Source organism: Taurulus bubalis (genome assembly GCF_910589615.1).
Source record: "Taurulus bubalis genome assembly, chromosome: 21".
Lineage (NCBI taxonomy): Eukaryota > Metazoa > Chordata > Actinopteri > Perciformes > Cottidae > Taurulus > Taurulus bubalis.
The window spans coordinates 6,784,556-6,803,290 of NC_136609.1; the positions used below are offsets into that span (position 1 = coordinate 6,784,556).

The 18,735-nt window shown below is 43.4% G+C and overlaps 1 protein-coding gene across 1 annotated transcript in view; it reads right to left on the minus strand.

Annotated features, from left to right (window-relative positions):
• The window catches only part of nid2a (nidogen 2a (osteonidogen)), a gene marked incomplete at its 5' end in the record, with an annotated part of 43,832 nt that overhangs the window by 10,399 nt on the left and 14,698 nt on the right, over positions 1-18,735 (minus strand). Inside the window, 24 exons of the mRNA XM_079236666.1 lie at positions 12-142; positions 1,083-1,188; positions 1,280-1,437; positions 1,879-1,984; positions 2,083-2,216; positions 3,033-3,138; positions 3,264-3,394; positions 4,233-4,338; positions 4,464-4,594; positions 6,364-6,469; positions 6,568-6,701; positions 7,518-7,623; positions 7,749-7,879; positions 7,963-8,068; positions 8,153-8,274; positions 8,876-9,001; positions 10,580-10,708; positions 11,139-11,285; positions 15,759-15,989; positions 16,073-16,273; positions 16,639-16,750; positions 16,853-16,986; positions 17,074-17,183; positions 17,371-17,416. Coding sequence (XP_079092792.1) covers positions 12-142; positions 1,083-1,188; positions 1,280-1,437; positions 1,879-1,984; positions 2,083-2,216; positions 3,033-3,138; positions 3,264-3,394; positions 4,233-4,338; positions 4,464-4,594; positions 6,364-6,469; positions 6,568-6,701; positions 7,518-7,623; positions 7,749-7,879; positions 7,963-8,068; positions 8,153-8,274; positions 8,876-9,001; positions 10,580-10,708; positions 11,139-11,285; positions 15,759-15,989; positions 16,073-16,273; positions 16,639-16,750; positions 16,853-16,986; positions 17,074-17,183; positions 17,371-17,416 — 3,050 coding nt within the window. The remainder of the gene's footprint in view (positions 1-11; positions 143-1,082; positions 1,189-1,279; positions 1,438-1,878; positions 1,985-2,082; positions 2,217-3,032; positions 3,139-3,263; positions 3,395-4,232; positions 4,339-4,463; positions 4,595-6,363; positions 6,470-6,567; positions 6,702-7,517; positions 7,624-7,748; positions 7,880-7,962; positions 8,069-8,152; positions 8,275-8,875; positions 9,002-10,579; positions 10,709-11,138; positions 11,286-15,758; positions 15,990-16,072; positions 16,274-16,638; positions 16,751-16,852; positions 16,987-17,073; positions 17,184-17,370; positions 17,417-18,735) is intronic.

The following is an 18,735-nucleotide window of genomic DNA, read 5'->3' on the forward strand; positions in this document are numbered from 1 at the left end:
CAGATGCTGACCTGCAAAGCAGCGTACTGTCCGTTATCGTCACACTGAGGTACGTAGGCTCCAACAGGATGTCCCTCTGGACTGCTGCTGTGCACACGCTCTCTGCGGTGCTCGCAGTGAGTCTTAGGACGCTCTGGTTCATCTGGAGGGATAAAGATGAACAACAGCAGGGATCGGATGCATATTCTTTTAGAGTGTGTTCAAAACCAGAACCCTCCTGTCATTCCAAAATTGGAAGATAGGCAGTCAAATGCATAGATTAACACTAGACACAAATTTGAAGTAATTCATGTTTTTTATGCTGTAAAAAGTTATTTTCCATCTTTAATGTTTATAACTGCAAGAATAGATCTATATTTCTAATACAGACCATTTGTATTTACATAACTACGAGCTATTATGTAGATATGTAGTGCTTATTGTAGTTAGTCATTTATTCCAACAACATAAAACATACATGTCAATTAATACTACAAATCTGATCAAATATACATGTTTTAACACATTTGCTACTAATAATCCCTTTTTAAAGTTTTGCATTAGAATGACTATAGTGTTTATTTTCTTACTGAAAACTCATAGTTAAAAGGGGCTTAAGGTCATAAAATCCATTCAGCCGGCAGATATCCGTGTCAGCTTGGAGTTAATATAAGACAAAACAGCAAAGTTACAGTTACTTTTTGCAACAATATAAAAACGAAAATGTCCTTGTTTCTCGTATTTGTTTAGCTTCATCTTACTTCTTCCTTTCTGCTCAACTTCCCACCACACACACAGTCTGGCAGTGATGTCACCTGTTTTTCCAGGCATTCCAAGGCTGTGACCCAATGACCTCAGTAGTGCACCACTTACAAGGTTAGACACACACTCACATAAACGAGCTGTCTGCTTGACTTGTCATAGAGTTGAGGAATTAGAGGGTTCACAGGTCAATGTTTAGCAAGAAAGCCTTGGAGAGCCGTGACATAATACACCTGCTGACGCTGGTGCTGTTACTGCTGAGGACAGAACAGTTGGAAGCACTCGCAGGAAGCTGAATCGAGGGCGAGGTCTGTCTATTCATGTGTATTATTGGTTCTCACCTGGTTTGTCACAGTCTGTTGGTGGTGCACCAGGTGGGGTCCTGGTTCCGGCCCTCTCTTGTCCCCTAGCGTCCACACACCAGCAATGTCCAGTGGAGCCGTGACACTGAAAAACATACATTTAATTTGTTATGTTATATCAAATAGAAATCTGTTCGTCTGTCTGACAATCAGCTGAGCACTCGTTAGGTGCTGACCTGCAGTGGCGTGTACTGTCCTCCTGCATCACACTGAGGTACGTAGGCTCCAACAGGATGTTCCTCTGGACTGCTGCTGTGCACATGCTCTCTGTGGTGCTCACAGTGAGTTTTAGGACGCTCTGGTTCATCTGGAAGAGTTGATATGTTAAAACAACCTTGTTATAGCCACCGTAAAAGCACAACATTTATTTACATGAAGAATCTTAACCTTGAAAACTGTGGAGCCCATATGGGCTCTATGGCAGATATTGCTATAAAAACTGTATAATTCATTCTTCATTTACTCATAACCAGTAACATATAGACTAATATTTACACATCTGAACACACAACTCACATTATACTCTTTTATTATAACACCAAAAGTATTCAAATAGCCGTAGTGGTTGCAGAGATACACCCTTTTTTAGTTTGGGTATGCAATTTTCGAGCAGAGGCCTAAAAATAGGTGGGTTTTCAAAAGGTTACTGATAAAACAAACTGGCACAACTACAAGATAATACTAGTACGTCTGTTGAGATTGATCTGATGGGTGTGTTGCCCCGGCAGCCCTCAGCCTACATGCAGAAAGCACAGGCTGCCAAACGAAACCTCACCTGGTCGGTCGCAGTCTTTAGGTGGTGTACCAGGTGGAGTCCTGGTTCCGGCTCTCTCCTGTCCGTTACCGTCCACACACCAACAATGTCCAGTGGAGCCGTGACACTGCAATAACAATACCAGTATTTTAAGTTTAGAAATTGCAGTTGAATTACTGATTTGAAAAGAATATGTCATGTATTAAATCAATTACAAACACTGACTTGTAATGATCTGTACTGTCCGTTATCATCACACTGAGGGACGTAGGCTCCAACTACAGGATATCCCTCTCTGTCAGTGGTCTGCACACCGTCTCTGTGGTGCTCGCAGTGAGTTTTAGGACGCTCTGGTTCATCTGTGGAGGAAATAAAACAAATGTATAAAGAATGCGCTGTTGTGTGATCCTTTTTCACGAACCTTTCAACCCCATCATATCCCAATTATATAATAAGCTTCAAGGCAGTTTTCCATTCAATAATTAGCATTCAAACAGTGGAAAGTGGTGAATCAGACACTTTCTAAGGCTAAGCTTGGTCCCGAAGTTAAGTTTGATCTTTTCTCCTCCTTGCTGGAGATGATGCACACCAGGATGGTGTCATCTGCGTACAGGAGATGTTTTTGTGATTCAAGTGCAAAATGTACCAAAGTGGATCAAAGTTTAGATCAGCAGCTAATGTTAATACCTTTTAAATTATGTTTTGCCTCATTGGCTTTTACCGGGGCCCTCCTGTGAGTTTACACAGGAAGTTTAGTTTACTGGTTATGGGTCATCCAGCTCAGCGTGTGAAGAGCTCTGTCAAGCCTGAGGAAATACCCCTGATGATGTCATAGTGATGTCGTCTGGCTTATCTCACCTTGGGCTAGGAGACCATACATTGATGTGAGTTTTAAAGACATGGGTGTTTACCAGGTAAGGAGGGTCTACTGAAAGTTGCCTGATGGGAAACGCAGGTCCCAGTGTGTTTGGAGCTTGACCTGCACTCGGGACTAAAAGCCAAAATGCCTCGACGGTTTAGATTTTGACCTTTTTTTACATCTCTCACAAGTTCCCTAACTGTATACCCTTGCAAGTAAGTACAATTATATTCATGTCTTTGTGTAGAACAATCTGACCAAATGGATTTCATCAATCTTCATTTTAAATGGACCCAGAAGAATGTATGTTCCTCACCTGGTTTGCTGCAGTCTGTATGCGTTGTACCAGGTGGTGTTCTTGTTCCGGCTCTCTCCTGTCCGTTACCGTCCACACACCAACAATGTCCAGTGGAGCCGTGGCACTGCAGTAAATAATAACCGCAATAAAATCAATAACATGCCATATTTGATCAGTATGATATTAAATTAACATCCTTTAGTTTTGAGGTGATAAAGAGTATTTTCAGGCACTTTATTTGTGACAAACCTGTGTGGCAGCGTACTGTCCGTTATCATCACACTGAGGTACGTAGGCTCCAACAGGATGTCCCTCTGGACTGCTGGTCTGCACACCGTCTCTGTGGTGCTCACAGTGAGTTTTAGGACGCTCTGGTTCGTCTATAAAGGAAGAAAACAAAAATTGCTGTTGAACAGATATGTGATACTTTTTCACACATCTTTTGACACCATCATATCCTACTTAAATGACAGGGTTCAATGTAATTTGGTCATTACATAATTAGCATTCAAACAGTGGAAAGTGGTGTCCTGGACAGTTTCTAAGGCTAAGCTCGGTTTGGAAGTTCAGTTTGATCTGTTCTCTTCCCTGCTGAACAATTATACACACCAGGATGGTGTCATCAACGTATGTGAGAATATTTCTTGATTCAATGGCCAGACGTACCAAAGTAGATCAAAGTTTAGATCATCAGCTAATAATACATCCTGGTGTGAAAGTTTATACTTTTGTAGTTTATAATTTTTGGCCTCATTGGCTTTTACCGGGGCCCTCCTGTGAGTTTACACAGGAAGTTTAGTTGACTGGTTATGGGTCATCCAGCTCAGCGTGTGAAGAGCTCTGTCAAGTCTGAGGAAATACCCCTGATGATGTCATAGTGATGTCGTCTGGCTTATCTCACCTTGGGCTAGGAGACCATACATTGTTATAAGTTTTAAAGACATGGGTGTTTACCAGGTAAGGAGGGTCTACTGAAAGTTGCCTGATGGGAAACGCAGGTCTCAGTGTGTTTGGAGCTTGACCTGCACTCGGGACTAAAAGCCAAAATGCCTCGACGGTTTAGATTTTGACCTTTTTTTACATCTCTCACAAGTTCTCTAACTGTATACCCTTGCATGTAAGTACAACTATATTCATGTCTTTGTGTAGAACAATCTGACCAAATGGATTTCATCAATCTTCATTTTAAATGGACCCAGAAGAATGTATGTTCCTCACCTGGTTTGCTGCAGTCTGTATGCGTTGTACCAGGTGGTGTTCTTGTTCCGGCTCTCTCCTGTCCGTTACCGTCCACACACCAACAATGTCCAGTGGAGCCGTGACACTGCAGTAAATAACAACAGCAATAACATCAATAACAAACCACATTTTATCAGTATGATCTTAAGTTAACCTCCTTTAGTTTTGAGGCGAAAAAGAGTCTTTTAAGACACTTTTTATGTGACAAACCTGTGTAGCGGCGTACTGTCCATTATCATCACACTGAGGTACGTAGGCTCCAACAGGATGTCCCTCTGGACTGCTGGTCTGCACACCGTCTCTGTGGTGCTCACAGTGAGTTTTAGGACGCTCTGGTTCGTCTATAAAGGAAGAAAACAAAAATTGCTGTTTAACAATTATGTGATAATTTTTCATACATCTTTTGACACCATCATATCTTACTTAAATTATAGGGTTCAACGCAATTTGTCCATTAAATAATTAGCATTCAAACAGTGGAAACCCGGACAGTTTCTAAGGCCAAGCTTGGTTTGGAAGTACACTTTGAAAACGGTGGAACCCATTTTGGCTCGAGACCTTTTCTTTCTTTTTCCCTGTGTTTGAGTCGTCGTAGGAACCCCAAATTAATTCCAATACTTGTGTTTATTGTATGTATTTGTTCAGCAAGGTCTTGGGAAAAAAATGTATATCTGCAAAAAAATCACTTTTAAAAGATATTTTGATCATATCTATGAACATCCAGCACAATATGAGCAAGATTTCCCAAAAATGTCTCCTTGAGCGGTCACAGAGTTTTTCAAACTGGATTATGGTGCCCTAACAACAGCCCACATTCTAATAAGACAACTTTTTGGAAAGATTAGGACCTACAAAAGCTGAATATGCAACACAAATCACAATAAAACACAGCATTTGGGTGTTCAAAGGAGTTTCAGTCAAAGAATTGTGTCGTTCGGTTAAAAAATGTAAGAATTACTTATTTTATGCCAAAAGATTATCTGAATGGGGCATGCTGGGATTTAAAATGTCCGTCTCCTTCACACTTGCTGTATGGCGTGGTTTTAGGAACGTGTGCAGAACGTGAGCAGAGCAGGAAGCCTTGAGGACGAGAGAACGTGAGACGGAGGAATAAAAAAAAAATACTCTGCCCGTTTTGTGATTTCTAGGGGGTCTGGAAAGCTTACATTTTATATTTAGACTCACACAAGCCCGTAGGGTAACAGAGATGTGTTTGTTAGTGAAATCCGACTTTGTAAGGCTACTTATTAAGGATTTAGTAAAACCTTAAGGTCCGCCATAGAAGTTGACGAAGCTGATGGAGTTTACGTAAGTACTTACACTTAATGGTTACTTTAATTATGTTTTACACCAGATGTATCTTCTCACAAGGGTTGTGGTATTGTAGCAATTTAAATGAAGTAAAACAACGTTGTGGTTCCGGATATAAGTAAGTAAGGAAACATAAAAAAAAGATGTTGTTGTTTTGTGTCTGGTAATAGGCGCAGGGGGATTTTCACACACTGTTTTTAAAGGATTTTAAGTTTGATCTTTTCTCCTCCCTGCTGAACGATTATGCACACCAGCATGGTGTCATCTGCATATGTGAGCATTTTTCTTGTTTCAATGGCCAGACGTACCAAAGTGGATCAAAGTTTAAATCAGCAGCTAACGATGCATCCTGGTGTGAAAGTTTATAATTTTTTAGTTTATAATCTTTTGCGTCATTGGCTTTTACCGGGGCCCTCCTGTGAGTTTACACAGGAAGTTTAGTTTACTGGTTATGGGTCATCCAGCACAGCGTGTGAAGAGCTCTGTCAAGTCTGAGGAAATACCCCCACCGTGGGCTAGGAGACCATACATTGATGTGAGTTTGAAAGACATGGGTGTTTACCAGGCAAGGAGGATCTACTGAAAGTGTGTTTGGAGCTTGACCTGCACTCGGGACTAAAAGCCAAAATGCCTCGACGGTTTAGATTTGGACCTTTTTCTACGTCTCTCACAAGTTCCCTAACGGTATACACTTGTAAGTAAGCAAAATAACATTTGTGTCTTCGTGTAGAACAATCTGACCAAATAGTTTTTATCGATCTTCATTTTAAATGGACCCAGAAGAATGTATGTTCCTCACCTGGTTTGCTGCAGTCTGTATGCGTTGTACCAGGTGGTGTTCTTGTTCCGGCTCTCTCCTGTCCGTTACCGTCCACACACCAACAATGTCCAGTGGAGCCGTGACACTGCAATAACAATACCAGTATTTTAAGTTTAGAAATTGCAGTTGAATTACTGATTTGAAAAGAATATGTCATGTATTAAATCAATTACAAACACTGACTTGTAATGATCTGTACTGTCCGTTATCATCACACTGAGGGACGTAGGCTCCAACTACAGGATATCCCTCTCTGTCAGTGGTCTGCACACCGTCTCTGTGGTGCTCACAGTGAGTTTTAGGACGCTCTGGTTCATCTGTGGAGGAAATAAAACAAATGTATAAAGAATGCGCTGTTGTGTGATCCTTTTTCACGAACCTTTCAACCCCATCATATCCCAATTATATAATAAGCTTCAAGGCAGTTTTCCATTCAATAATTAGCATTCAAACAGTGGAAAGTGGTGAATCAGACACTTTCTAAGGCTAAGCTTGGTCCCGAAGTTAAGTTTGATCTTTTCTCCTCCTTGCTGGAGATGATGCACACCAGGATGGTGTCATCTGCGTACAGGAGATGTTTTTGTGATTCAAGTGCAAAATGTACCAAAGTGGATCAAAGTTTAGATCAGCAGCTAATGTTAATACCTTTTAAATTATGTTTTGCCTCATTGGCTTTTACCGGGGCCCTCCTGTGAGTTTACACAGGAAGTTTAGTTTACTGGTTATGGGTCATCCAGCTCAGCGTGTGAAGAGCTCTGTCAAGCCTGAGGAAATACCCCTGATGATGTCATAGTGATGTCGTCTGGCTTATCTCACCTTGGGCTAGGAGACCATACATTGATGTGAGTTTTAAAGACATGGGTATTTACCAGGCAAGGAGGGTCTACTGAAAGTTGCCTGATGGGAAACGCAGGTCTCAGTGTGTTTGGAGCTTGACCTGCACTCGGGACTAAAAGCCAAAATGCCTCGACGGTTTAGATTTTGACCTTTTTTTACATCTCTCACAAGTTCCCTAACTGTATACCCTTGCAAGTAAGTACAATTATATTCATGTCTTTGTGTAGAACAATCTGACCAAATGGATTTCATCAATCTTCATTTTAAATGGACCCAGAAGAATGTATGTTCCTCACCTGGTTTGCTGCAGTCTGTATGCGTTGTACCAGGTGGTGTTCTTGTTCCGGCTCTCTCCTGTCCGTTACCGTCCACACACCAACAATGTCCAGTGGAGCCGTGGCACTGCAGTAAATAATAACCGCAATAAAATCAATAACATGCCATATTTGATCAGTATGATATTAAATTAACATCCTTTAGTTTTGAGGTGATAAAGAGTCTTTTTAGACACTTAATTTGTGACAAACCTGTGTAGCAGCGTACTGTCCGTTATCATCACACTGAGGTACGTAGGCTCCAGCAGGATGTCCCTCTGGACTGCTGGTCTGCACACCGTCTCTGTGGTGCTCACAGTGAGTTTTAGGACGCTCTGTTTCGTCTGGAGGGATGACAATAATGTCATTCTCCAGTTTCACTTGATGCTTTTTGATGCAACTGTAGATGTGTTTTATCATGTCTCACCTGGCCTGTCGCAGTCTCTGGGTGGGGTACCAGGTGGCGTCCTGGTTGCTGCTCTCTCCTGCCCCCTAACGTCCACACACCAACAATGTCCAGTGGAGCCGTGGCACTGAAATGAATCATCGAACGTTTCCAAATCAGCACTTCACTCAAGTCATCAGTCGGCCACATACTTTCTCACTCTCTCCGTCACCTGCAGCGGTCGGTAGCGTCCGTCAGAGTCGCACTGAGGGACGAAGGCTCCGAGACTCGGTCGTTGCTCCGCCCCGCTCTGCAGGCTGTCTCTGTGGTGCTCACACTGGCTCCTTGGCCGAACTGTCTGTCCTGTAGACAAATAATACATACATATATATAGATTTATATTTTACTGTTGTTTCTTCTCTTTCCCCCTACATCTTTGTAGTTGGTTTATATTGGATATGTATAGTTAATCATAGACCAAATGTATCAGTTATTTCCATATAATGCATACATATTTCTATATCTGTTTATGTTCCTATCAAACAAAGTGTAATTTCTAACAGGTTTCTATCACTATATCTACAACGTTTTAATAAAGAAACAAATCAGAACTCATGGGGAAAGCTCCGAATACGTAAAGAAAACAAATTAATCAAATTGAACTGTAAAAGTAACTGGAGTTACGGACAATAATGATCTCAAACTGTACAAAAAACTCTATAAAAATATGATAATGAAAATTATAACTTTAAAGCTGATCTTTTTGCAAACATTGATGATATGATGCGTCCTGATGAGGCTTTGCATATATTGTGTTTTTATATCTGTCGCACATTTCTCCTGTAATATTAAGTCAATACAAAAATTCAAAAATATCAAAGCAAAGCTTTCTGTCGTATTGCAAATGATATTCGTCGTAATCATGCATCACTGCTATAGTGGCCATTTCACTGACCTTCCTGCTGGGAACAGTAGAAACCATCACCATAAAACCCAGGCTGGCACTGACAACGGAAGGAACCCAGTGCGTTGATACATCTGGCGCTGATGTGACACGGAGAGGAGCTGCATTCATCTACATCTAAGACAAATATACAACAACCACAAATGTGAAAACATAACCTACGAATTGGAATTTAGTAATACATTTGGCGAACTCCACAATTCTATACCGATCTTGATCTAGAAATAATTCAGTTCAGTGGTATCTTATCAGTATTTGGATCTTTTCCAGGCCTTGTGTAAAGTATCTGTCCAGCAGGGAGGTAGGGAGGGCTTGAAGTAAGTTCATCAAAAGTTCACACTGATGGTTGAAAGGAGGACACCCCCACACGCACACACACACGCGCACACACACACACGCACACGCACACGCACACAAACACACACACACACACAGACAGACAGACCTCTCTCCTCCACACATTCCAAAGCCAAACACACGTTGTGTCATTGCTCCATTTGTCTCTCACTTTCACCCCCCTCCACTGTCTAATCTCACCCCCTCTTTCTCACATTAGTCCTCCCATTCCCACCTCTTGTTCTCACATGTATCACCCATCCTCCCCTCTCGCTGCGTTTCCTCGCTTTTGCAGCTGTGCGCTGCTGCTGAGGAAGACATGGTGTGCCTGCGCTCGGACAAATATGTGGATCCCGTCCAGATCATGCGGCAACGCATGCTCCAAAACATCTCGTATGTGGCCGACATATGCAGCGGTTAATGATGACGACGGGAGAATGAAATGGTCGGTTGCACACGAAGAGCAGCACGTTTATCACAATTACAGTGCATGCAGGAGAACGTATCGATTCAGCAGACAAGAGCGGTTCGAGCTGACGTTTTTTAGGCCTTTATGTTTAGTGGCTTCAGTTGATTTCTTTGTTGATGTCGTTTTTCAGTCCAATGATAGAGCGGCATGGAGCTCAGCTCAGAGACAAACCACTACAAAGGGCTTGTCAGGAGTTCTAGAGAATAATTAACAGGTGTTGAAACAATTTCAGCACGCACAAAAACACAGGTGAGCCTGCTGACTGAACTTGAAAGTAAAACTTTCAACAGTGGTCTTAATGGGAATTAATAAAGCACCTGTGCTTACATCTAAATATCCGGCTAGTATAAATCTTTTTCCTGTTCATTCTGAGCCACGTGCAGCACTTTAGAGACGGTCGCTTGTTCCACCACTTTGCTCCACACAGAAATATAACAACTATTGGGTGGATTACCGGGAAAGTCGCAACAGACTCCAGACTGATTTTCTCCCACTATCAAGCAGACATTTTAGTACATTAGATAGGAATCAAATCAGCGACTGCAATGTCACAGCATCTAAAGTGAGCTAACTTTAGCCGCTGTAAGCTGCTGGTCGTACCAGACCAAATACGGCTGTAGCGGAAAGTAAATGAGTGTACAAAGTGGCAAAGACTGATTTAGGGCTGAAACGATTCCTTCAGTGACTCATTTGGTGTACAGTACCTTTAGAGTTGTAGCCGATAAGACGCAATATATATAATAATATAGAATATAATATAGAATAATGCAATTCAAGCAACAAAAATTTAGATTTTTCTAAAAAGGAAACCAATTAGTTGTGAATTTAAAGAGACTCCTCTATTGCAATACAAAAATAACTCTTTAAGGGGCTTTTTCATTGCAACTCACCAACACAGGTACGCCCGTCGAAGCCAAACTCATAGCCCCCTTGGCACTGGCAGCGGTGGCTACCGGGAAGGTTCACGCACTGAGCGTGAGCGCCACATGAGCTCAAGCTCTCCGCACACTCGTCTACGTCTGCAGTGAGACAGGGAGAGAAAAGGGAGACAGTTCTTCTATGAACCCATGTCCTTACAAGCCAGGAAACCCGGTCCCCTGACAGCTAGCGCGCTGCAAGTGTGTGTGACTATAAAAGCTGTAAACATTACTGGTGCTGTTGTGTTACTATAAAATGTGTTTTTAAGCGTCTTGTGCAATAAACAAGACAAAACACAGATTCTGTGACCGAGAGAGACGTTTAGGCCTGATTATGGGTAAGACAAGAGAAGAAGTACAGATGATTCCTTCCAGCCGGCCGTTGCATGACCCCTCTACGCTGGATGGACAGATGTTGATGGAACACAGACCTCTGCCTTGAACCGTCTGTAACTCTGTCTGCATGTGTTCGTGTGATGGAGAGAGACAGTACTCTGCACGTGCACGGCCATATAAAGTGCGGACGCTTTACCGTAACAATTGCGTCCGTCCCCTCTGTAACCAGTCGCACACTGGCACTGGAAGTCCTGGCCCTCCAGTGGGAGACACTGGGCCGTGGTGTCGCAGTCGTGGCTCCCGGAGTAGCAGGGGTTGACCAGCTCCGGCTCCGTGGGCTGGACTACACAGAGGAGGAGACACAGATTGGATTGATTGATTGTCTGGATGGGAAAAAACAACAGCAGCACATGTGCTTTTCGGTGTGATCGGGTTTTTACATACAGGGAGTGTACATTGCTTTGGATTAAGAGAAATAAAAGAAAAATACTATAAATAATTTGAACAATATCTCTGAATGAAAAATGGAAGTTGTTTCCCATGTTTCATTTAGATTATTGCTGTCTTTTTGTAAAGGTCTTTGCAGTGATGGAAGAAGTACTGAGGTCCTCTACTTTGGTAAAAAATAAATTGCAATACAACAATCCAGAAATACAACAAGCACAAGTAAAAAGTACAGCAGCGGCAGCTTTGAGGGCGTTTGAGGCGTGTTTTATAAACGAGGTCCATTGACTAAATATATGGAGCATATATGGAGTGGAAAATAAAGTAAATATAAATAGCTGAAGCGCAGTAATTAAGCAAATGCAACAGAGACACCTTGTAAAATCTATTAGTTGTGAGTGCTGAGAGTGGAACTGTTATATCTCTGTAAAACATAGTAAAGAGGATTTAGCAGCACAGATCAAAGCAACAATGGGTTTCGTCTTAAACAGCTGAAAGAGAAAGGCCGCATCGCATCCGGAGACACGTAACAAGAGCAATCTACTGCAAAAAGGTCCTGAATTGAGATGAATTGAGATCCAGATTATTCGGCGGTTAAAGTCCAGTGATTGCAGAGCCTAACCAAACGCACATGTCAACTCACTCCCCGCGCCTTCTCATGGGACGTCATGTTCTCAACATTGGACACATGGATGATGTTAGACGCACACACACAGGAGAGAGACACCCACACAGACAAGGGGATGGGTTCAGGGTTTCCTCAAAGCAAAGCAAGAGACAATTTAAACAGCAGCCCTCAGACTCATTTCTGGAAATTCAGTTGGATAGAAAGAAATGCAGCCCTTCTGATGGACGACTTTGTCGACATCTACATATTATTCCAAACGTGGCAGTTGCTTACATTTTGGGGAAGTGGTTTTTAATGTCTGTACAGTTTTACTTCATGTTGGGGAAAATGCCGTGAGGTTTGGAGTCCAGTTGGTCGTTAGCGTTTACATACGCACAGTTATCCACTGGAATAAGAAAAGCAAACCACCTGAAAGACTAATATCTGTTTTAATGATGTTTAAGTGCTTTCGGATGGACTTTTTCTTTACCATCGAGGGCATATAAACAACAACAACAACACACACACACACAAACACACCTAAACTAAATCAGACACACAGACGTTAGCCACAGCTTGCTTCCATCTCCTCAGCCCAGAGGCCAATTCTGGCTCATTATCTGAGAGAGCGAGAGAGAGAGAGAGACTAAGACAGAGAGGGACTCTTCAAAGTACTAAATACACAGATGAGAGGGCGAGATACACATGGATGGGAGAAAAAAAACGGAGAGATAATTAGAGAGTGAGAGAGAAAGAGAGAGAGAGAGAGAGAGAGAGAGAGAGAGAGAGAGAGAGAGAGAGAGGGTGGAGAACACACCACACACCATCAAAGCAACGACTTGCAGTTTCCCACCTGTTGCTTTTTCACACACACACACACACACACACACACACACGCACACACACACACACACACACACACACACACACACACACACACACACAGGTTTAACAGCGGTGTGTGTAACTTCAATGGTTTGTTCACACCAAAAGTGAGTGCTCGCCCCGCCTCTCTCGGGAACAGCAGTATCTATCAGCTCGCATGTGTTTGTGCTACGCAAGTCGGAGCGTCGGTAGAGGAGGGGCTTATCTCCATGGAGATACCGACAAGGTTTCGGCAACGACTGGTGCGGCTTTGCACAAGTTGTGAAAAGTCCCCGGATAAATTGAAAAGTGGATAAGTGGATTTCCCCGACTGTGCCGGTGGAGAACCACCTCGACTCACTGGATAGACGGGTTGCTCGTGTGTTAGCATGAGATAGATTATTTCGCTGCAGCAGCATTTATACATACAAGTAAAGCAATTATAAATATAAAAATGCACAATATATTAAAAAAAATAGAATAGAATAATATTAAATTACCTTTCCGCTTGCTAACATTTCATTCTACTCAATCACAGCATTGACTGAAACCCATTTAAAAAAGGCCCATAGAAATATTTTTTTCACCCCATTTATATAAAAAAGTTGAATCACACTGTTCACAAAGATGTTGACAACACATCAAGTCAAGTAGATCTGTTCTCTCTCTCTCTCTCTCTCAGTTCAGTGTCTTAAGGTCGTCTACAATCTCGGATTCTCATGACATCAGTGGGCAGCTATTCTGCCCGGCAACCCCTCCCCCACGATAGAAAATCTGTCATTGGCTGGGATATTGTTTCCCAGAAAGTGTAAGACCCTTGAACACGTGCACATGCTCTTTCTCTCTCTCTCTCTCACACACACACACACACACACACACACACACACACACACACACACACACACGCACACACACACACCACTTAACCCATGTTTACAAAACCCCTGATCCCCGAAAGCTCTTCCAGCTGTGCTCTGGATGTACCGGTGCGTGTGCATGTGCACGTGTGAGACGTGTCATCACAACCTTTTTAATCAACGTGTTGACGTTTCATTGACAGAAACTTGGCCCGGATTCAAAAACTGGTGAAAAAGATCTCTCTTTCTCCCCATCTCTTCCTTTCCATCTCCATCATTCTCTTGTCTCTGTCTGCTTTTCATCAGGTAGAGTGGGTAAAAACAGAAAAAACGTGACCGCCGTGTGTTGATAGAACGTGACACGTGTTGTACTTCTATACACGTTTCCATGTTTGAGCAGTCTCCGTTTTCCTGCTTCTATCTGGAGAAAACGAGTGCAGACGATGCGAGAGAAGCTCAAACTGAAGCAAAAGAGCATTGAAGAAGGATCAGATCTCCAGTCTGGATGAAACAATTGTGGTAAAATATCAGAATTCGGTATTCGCTGAGTTCGATCGATCGTTACCGGGCCGGTATTCGTTCAAAATGGTTTGATGTGTACTTTGTATAATAAAGCCAGATCAGAAGAGCACATCCATATAGATAAATGATTAATTCCACATCGGTATCAGCCGATACTGCTTCCAGCAATCAGCCCCAAAACGCCTGATTGCCTATAGAATTTGAATACTTAGGGCCGTTGTTTGCCTCCATACAGAGCCAAACCAATCTGGTCAGAATTCAAAGTATTGTGTGGATATTCTTTTCTCCACAATATTTTCATTACTTCTCCTCATACTTGCCGCTGGCCTCCATTCAGCTTTATTGGCTCGACCAGCTCAGTCTACAGGACGCTGTCAACACTTCCGATTTCAGTCCTGAATGACCAAACCAAACTAGTCACATATTCAAAGTCAGCTTTGATGCACATCGTGGTTGCAGTGATCCTTAAAGTCTGCAGCCGTTCCTGCACAACGGAACCCAGAAACAGCAGAGGTAACACAGACTTTTGAACATTGTTTTCCAATGTTTCAGTGTATAAATTATCCCTTCGGCTCGCAGCATGTGCGTTTGAAGCTGAAGCTCTGTCCAACTCTGCAGTGTGGGTTTGGCTGAGGTTTCGATCACTAGGTGGTCTGGCCGCTCGTTGTGGCTCTGGGACAAGAAAACCTCATGTTTGACGCCCCGAGTGTGCTCTCCTACTTAAACACTAACAGTGATGGTCTGGAATGGAATCACTCAGATACTCGCTTCCCTACTATCAGCGGGACAGTGTCTTCCACGTAAGGGAAGCACACTACTCGCTCTTTTAGGTTGGGGTTTTCCATTAGCAAAAGCTAATTTAGGGTAGTACCCGATCTGGTAGCACCTCGTGAGATGAGGCGATACTAGAAGGTGGAGTTAAAACACTGCAGACCTCTGAGTGGTCACGAGAGATGCTGGACATCGTACACAAAGCTGTTGACAATGTTGACAGTGTTGTTTGTGAGTCACCCTTAATATTAAGAAGAGGAGAAAGAGGAGAAAGAGGAGAAAGAGGAGGATGCTTGTGTGGAACTGAATCTATGTATGGCTTCTGCCAATCGGCTTGTAGCTCTGTCACTGCGAGCTAAACACTCAACCAAGTCACGACTGTTTGCTGTCCTGGCTCCTCAAAGGTGGAATGAGCTCCCCATTGACATCAGGACAGCAGAAAGTCTCTACATCCGCCGCAAACTAAAAACGCATCTTTTTCGACTACACCTTGAATAAAGAAGGTAGCACCGTAGTAGCACTTTAGTAGCACTTTAATGCCACTTACTGATAGCACTTTGTGGTTTAACTTTATTGAAGAAATTGTACTTTCTTGATTCTTGTTGTTCTGAGTTTGTACTCATGGTTGAATGCACTTATTGTAAGTCGCTTTGGATAAAAGCGTCAGCTAAATGTAATGTAATGTATTTAATTCAACCCAATTCAGCCGAGAGGATGAAGATCGTAGCCGCCTGATCGCGGTTGGACTCACCTCCGACTGGGCTGATCTTGTTGGTGATGGCGTATCTCAGGATCCGCTCCTCCTTGACGTACATCACAAACACCCTCTCCATGGTGATCTGCAGCGTCTCCGGGACGGCGGCGCGGTTGTCGTGTCGACAGTCGCGGTAGGTGATGTTCTGCTTCAGCTGGAAGGAGAAGGACTCGGCGCCGCGCTCGGCTGAAACCACCGAGTACTCCCTCACGGAGGTGGAGGTGGCGACTGGGGAGTAGAACATGTTTTTAGGGCGCACAGAGGCATGAAAACGTAGCACAGGATGCGTCTTTTGTGGTTGGTATGGTTACCGGATGGGTAGTACTGGTAGATCTCCTTGAATGGATCCATGGTAACCTCCGCTCCAGGGGGCAGGAAGGGCACGTCGCCATTGACAACGGTGTCCACGGTGAGGTGATTGTGGTCGTCGAGGCCGCGGCCCGTCTGGATGATTGACAGGCGCTGGTTGCCGGGGTAGAAGATCACCTCGGCACGACGAGTGAACTCAGCACCTGGTGGCCCAATAATCAATTCTTCTTCTTCTGTTCGACTATTTATAGATTATCTTCACACACCGACGGTGCAGCGGTTATATCATAAAAGAGTGGAATGTGTGCAATGGTTGTATCACACATGCATGTTCTATCACAAACACACACACACACACACACACACACACACACACACACACACACACACACACACACACATAGCTGTTTCCTATTAGAGAGGGGAGTGTGATATCACATCACATCCCTGGAGACGATACAGCTGGCTGGGAGGCCAAAACACACACACACACACACACACACACACACACACACACACGCACACACACACACACACACACACACACACACACACACACACGGTTTACCAGTGATTTTGAATCCCGCTTGGCTATTGGGCAGCTCCAGAGCGAACAGCCATCCAAACAGCTCTCCGATTGGTGCGAGCGGCATCAGAGCCCAACCCACTGGCTCTGGTACCTGACCAATCAACACAGAGCTTACAAAAGGGCACATCCAGAGAAACCAGAGACCAGAGAATTCATATTTTCATAGGAATTAAGATTCCTTATAAACTCCTACCTCGCTGATGGCAGTGTACGCTCTGCCATCGCCCACCACGATGTAGGCGTGAAGATCAATGTTGTTCAGCTTCACCGGAGTCGAACCCACGGTCACTGTTCCGCTCACCTTACCGCTAACTCGCTGTGGAGCGCCTGAAGGAGCAACACGGGGGGTTACAGCAAAAAGATAATGCTACTACATTTAAGTGTAAGATGAATGTATCTCGGTGGCGCTCGAACCCTCGGGTAGACACTGGCGTCCGTTGCCATAGAAGCCGGGCCGGCAGTAACAGCAGAACCCTGTGGCGTAGTCGGAGCAAAATGCATTCTGGGAGCACTGCTGTTGAAATCTAGAACGAGAAGAGAGAGCAAAGAAAAAGACGTTTAATGCTTTAAAAAAAGAAAAAAAGGAGATATTGTCTTTTGCATTGCACACATTCCTCTTCTTTGCCTACATCACCCACAATGCAACGCTGTCAGTACAACAACCATTACAAATAGTTTGATACACCAGCAGCAGGTATATATCATGCTCACACATACCTGGCACACGTTTCCTTATTCTCTGTGGTATACTGAATCACTGAGAGAGAGGGAGGAAGAGAGAATAAGTAGTAATAAATAATACAATACGTATATAATTAATATCCTACAGTCTCCTATCCAAGATCCTAGGGGAAATGGCAACAGGACAAAACAGAGAAAGATGTACACGCAGACCACCAGCACTGTTGTTGAGCTTCGCTTGAAAGCTGGGAAGATACATTTCTTCTGTTTCCAGTATTTACGTCACACAGATATGAATGTTTAAATGGAGACAGAACATTTAAGGTTGTTACCATACAAGTACAGATGGACCGAGCAAAGAAGAAGACAGGGGAAGGTATACACACACACACACACACACACACACACACACACACACACACACACACACAGACGCATGTTGAGGCACTACTTGGACAGAAACCAGCTGTTGCAGTCATGTCTCCCACACCCACTAATCCACTCACTCACACACACACACACACACACACACACACACACACACACACACACACACACGCACACATATTCACTGTTTGCTACATAAACTCCCAAAGTCATCTAAGATCCACATCGATATAATACGTTTTCATTTTAAATGCATAACTCTTGCTACTTTCACGCCTAGTGTCCGGCAACACGTCTCCAATACGCACACAGTTTTGACACTTCTGCCAACTCTGACCCCGTTTTAGTTTGAAAACTTTACGTTGAGTCTGGCCGGCAGAAACAGAGACTTTTGAAAACATTGTCCCATGCTTGCATCCCAATTGGCTCTCAGCAGTCGTGATCGTCCTTCCCTGATGCGTCCTGCTCCTTTCACGCGGCCCTTTCTTCTTGCCTATGCTAGCAGCTGTTGTGCGGTTAAAAGAAATCTCTGGTCTTGCTTTTCGCCCCGTAATGTTAACAACTAAGCAACCAGCTACACGCACATGCCCCGTTTATTCGAGTGGACATGAGATAAGCATTTTCTGGCGCGTTAGTCTAAACGGATATGATTTCTGAAAGTAAAACGAGATTGTTTATTGAAAACGTAGTGTTGATGAAGCCTGAAATGCATTGGTATACACTCTGAATAGAGCACTGTATTTCTACAGTATATGTACTTGTAAGTGTTTACATGTGCTGCTCTAAACACTGAGAATAAATCCTCTGTCTGACACACAGGAAGCGATGCCCTTGTTCTTCATTTATTTGGAATAAACAAAAAGAAGAACTTGATAGTCAGCGTTGCTGAGCAGACATGAAGTATGAATTACACCGACCTTTCTCAGACCGCTGAATCTATGAAGTCTCAGACGGAACGAAATATTGAAATGTTAATATGAAGTAATTTGTGGGAAGGCAGAGCTAAAA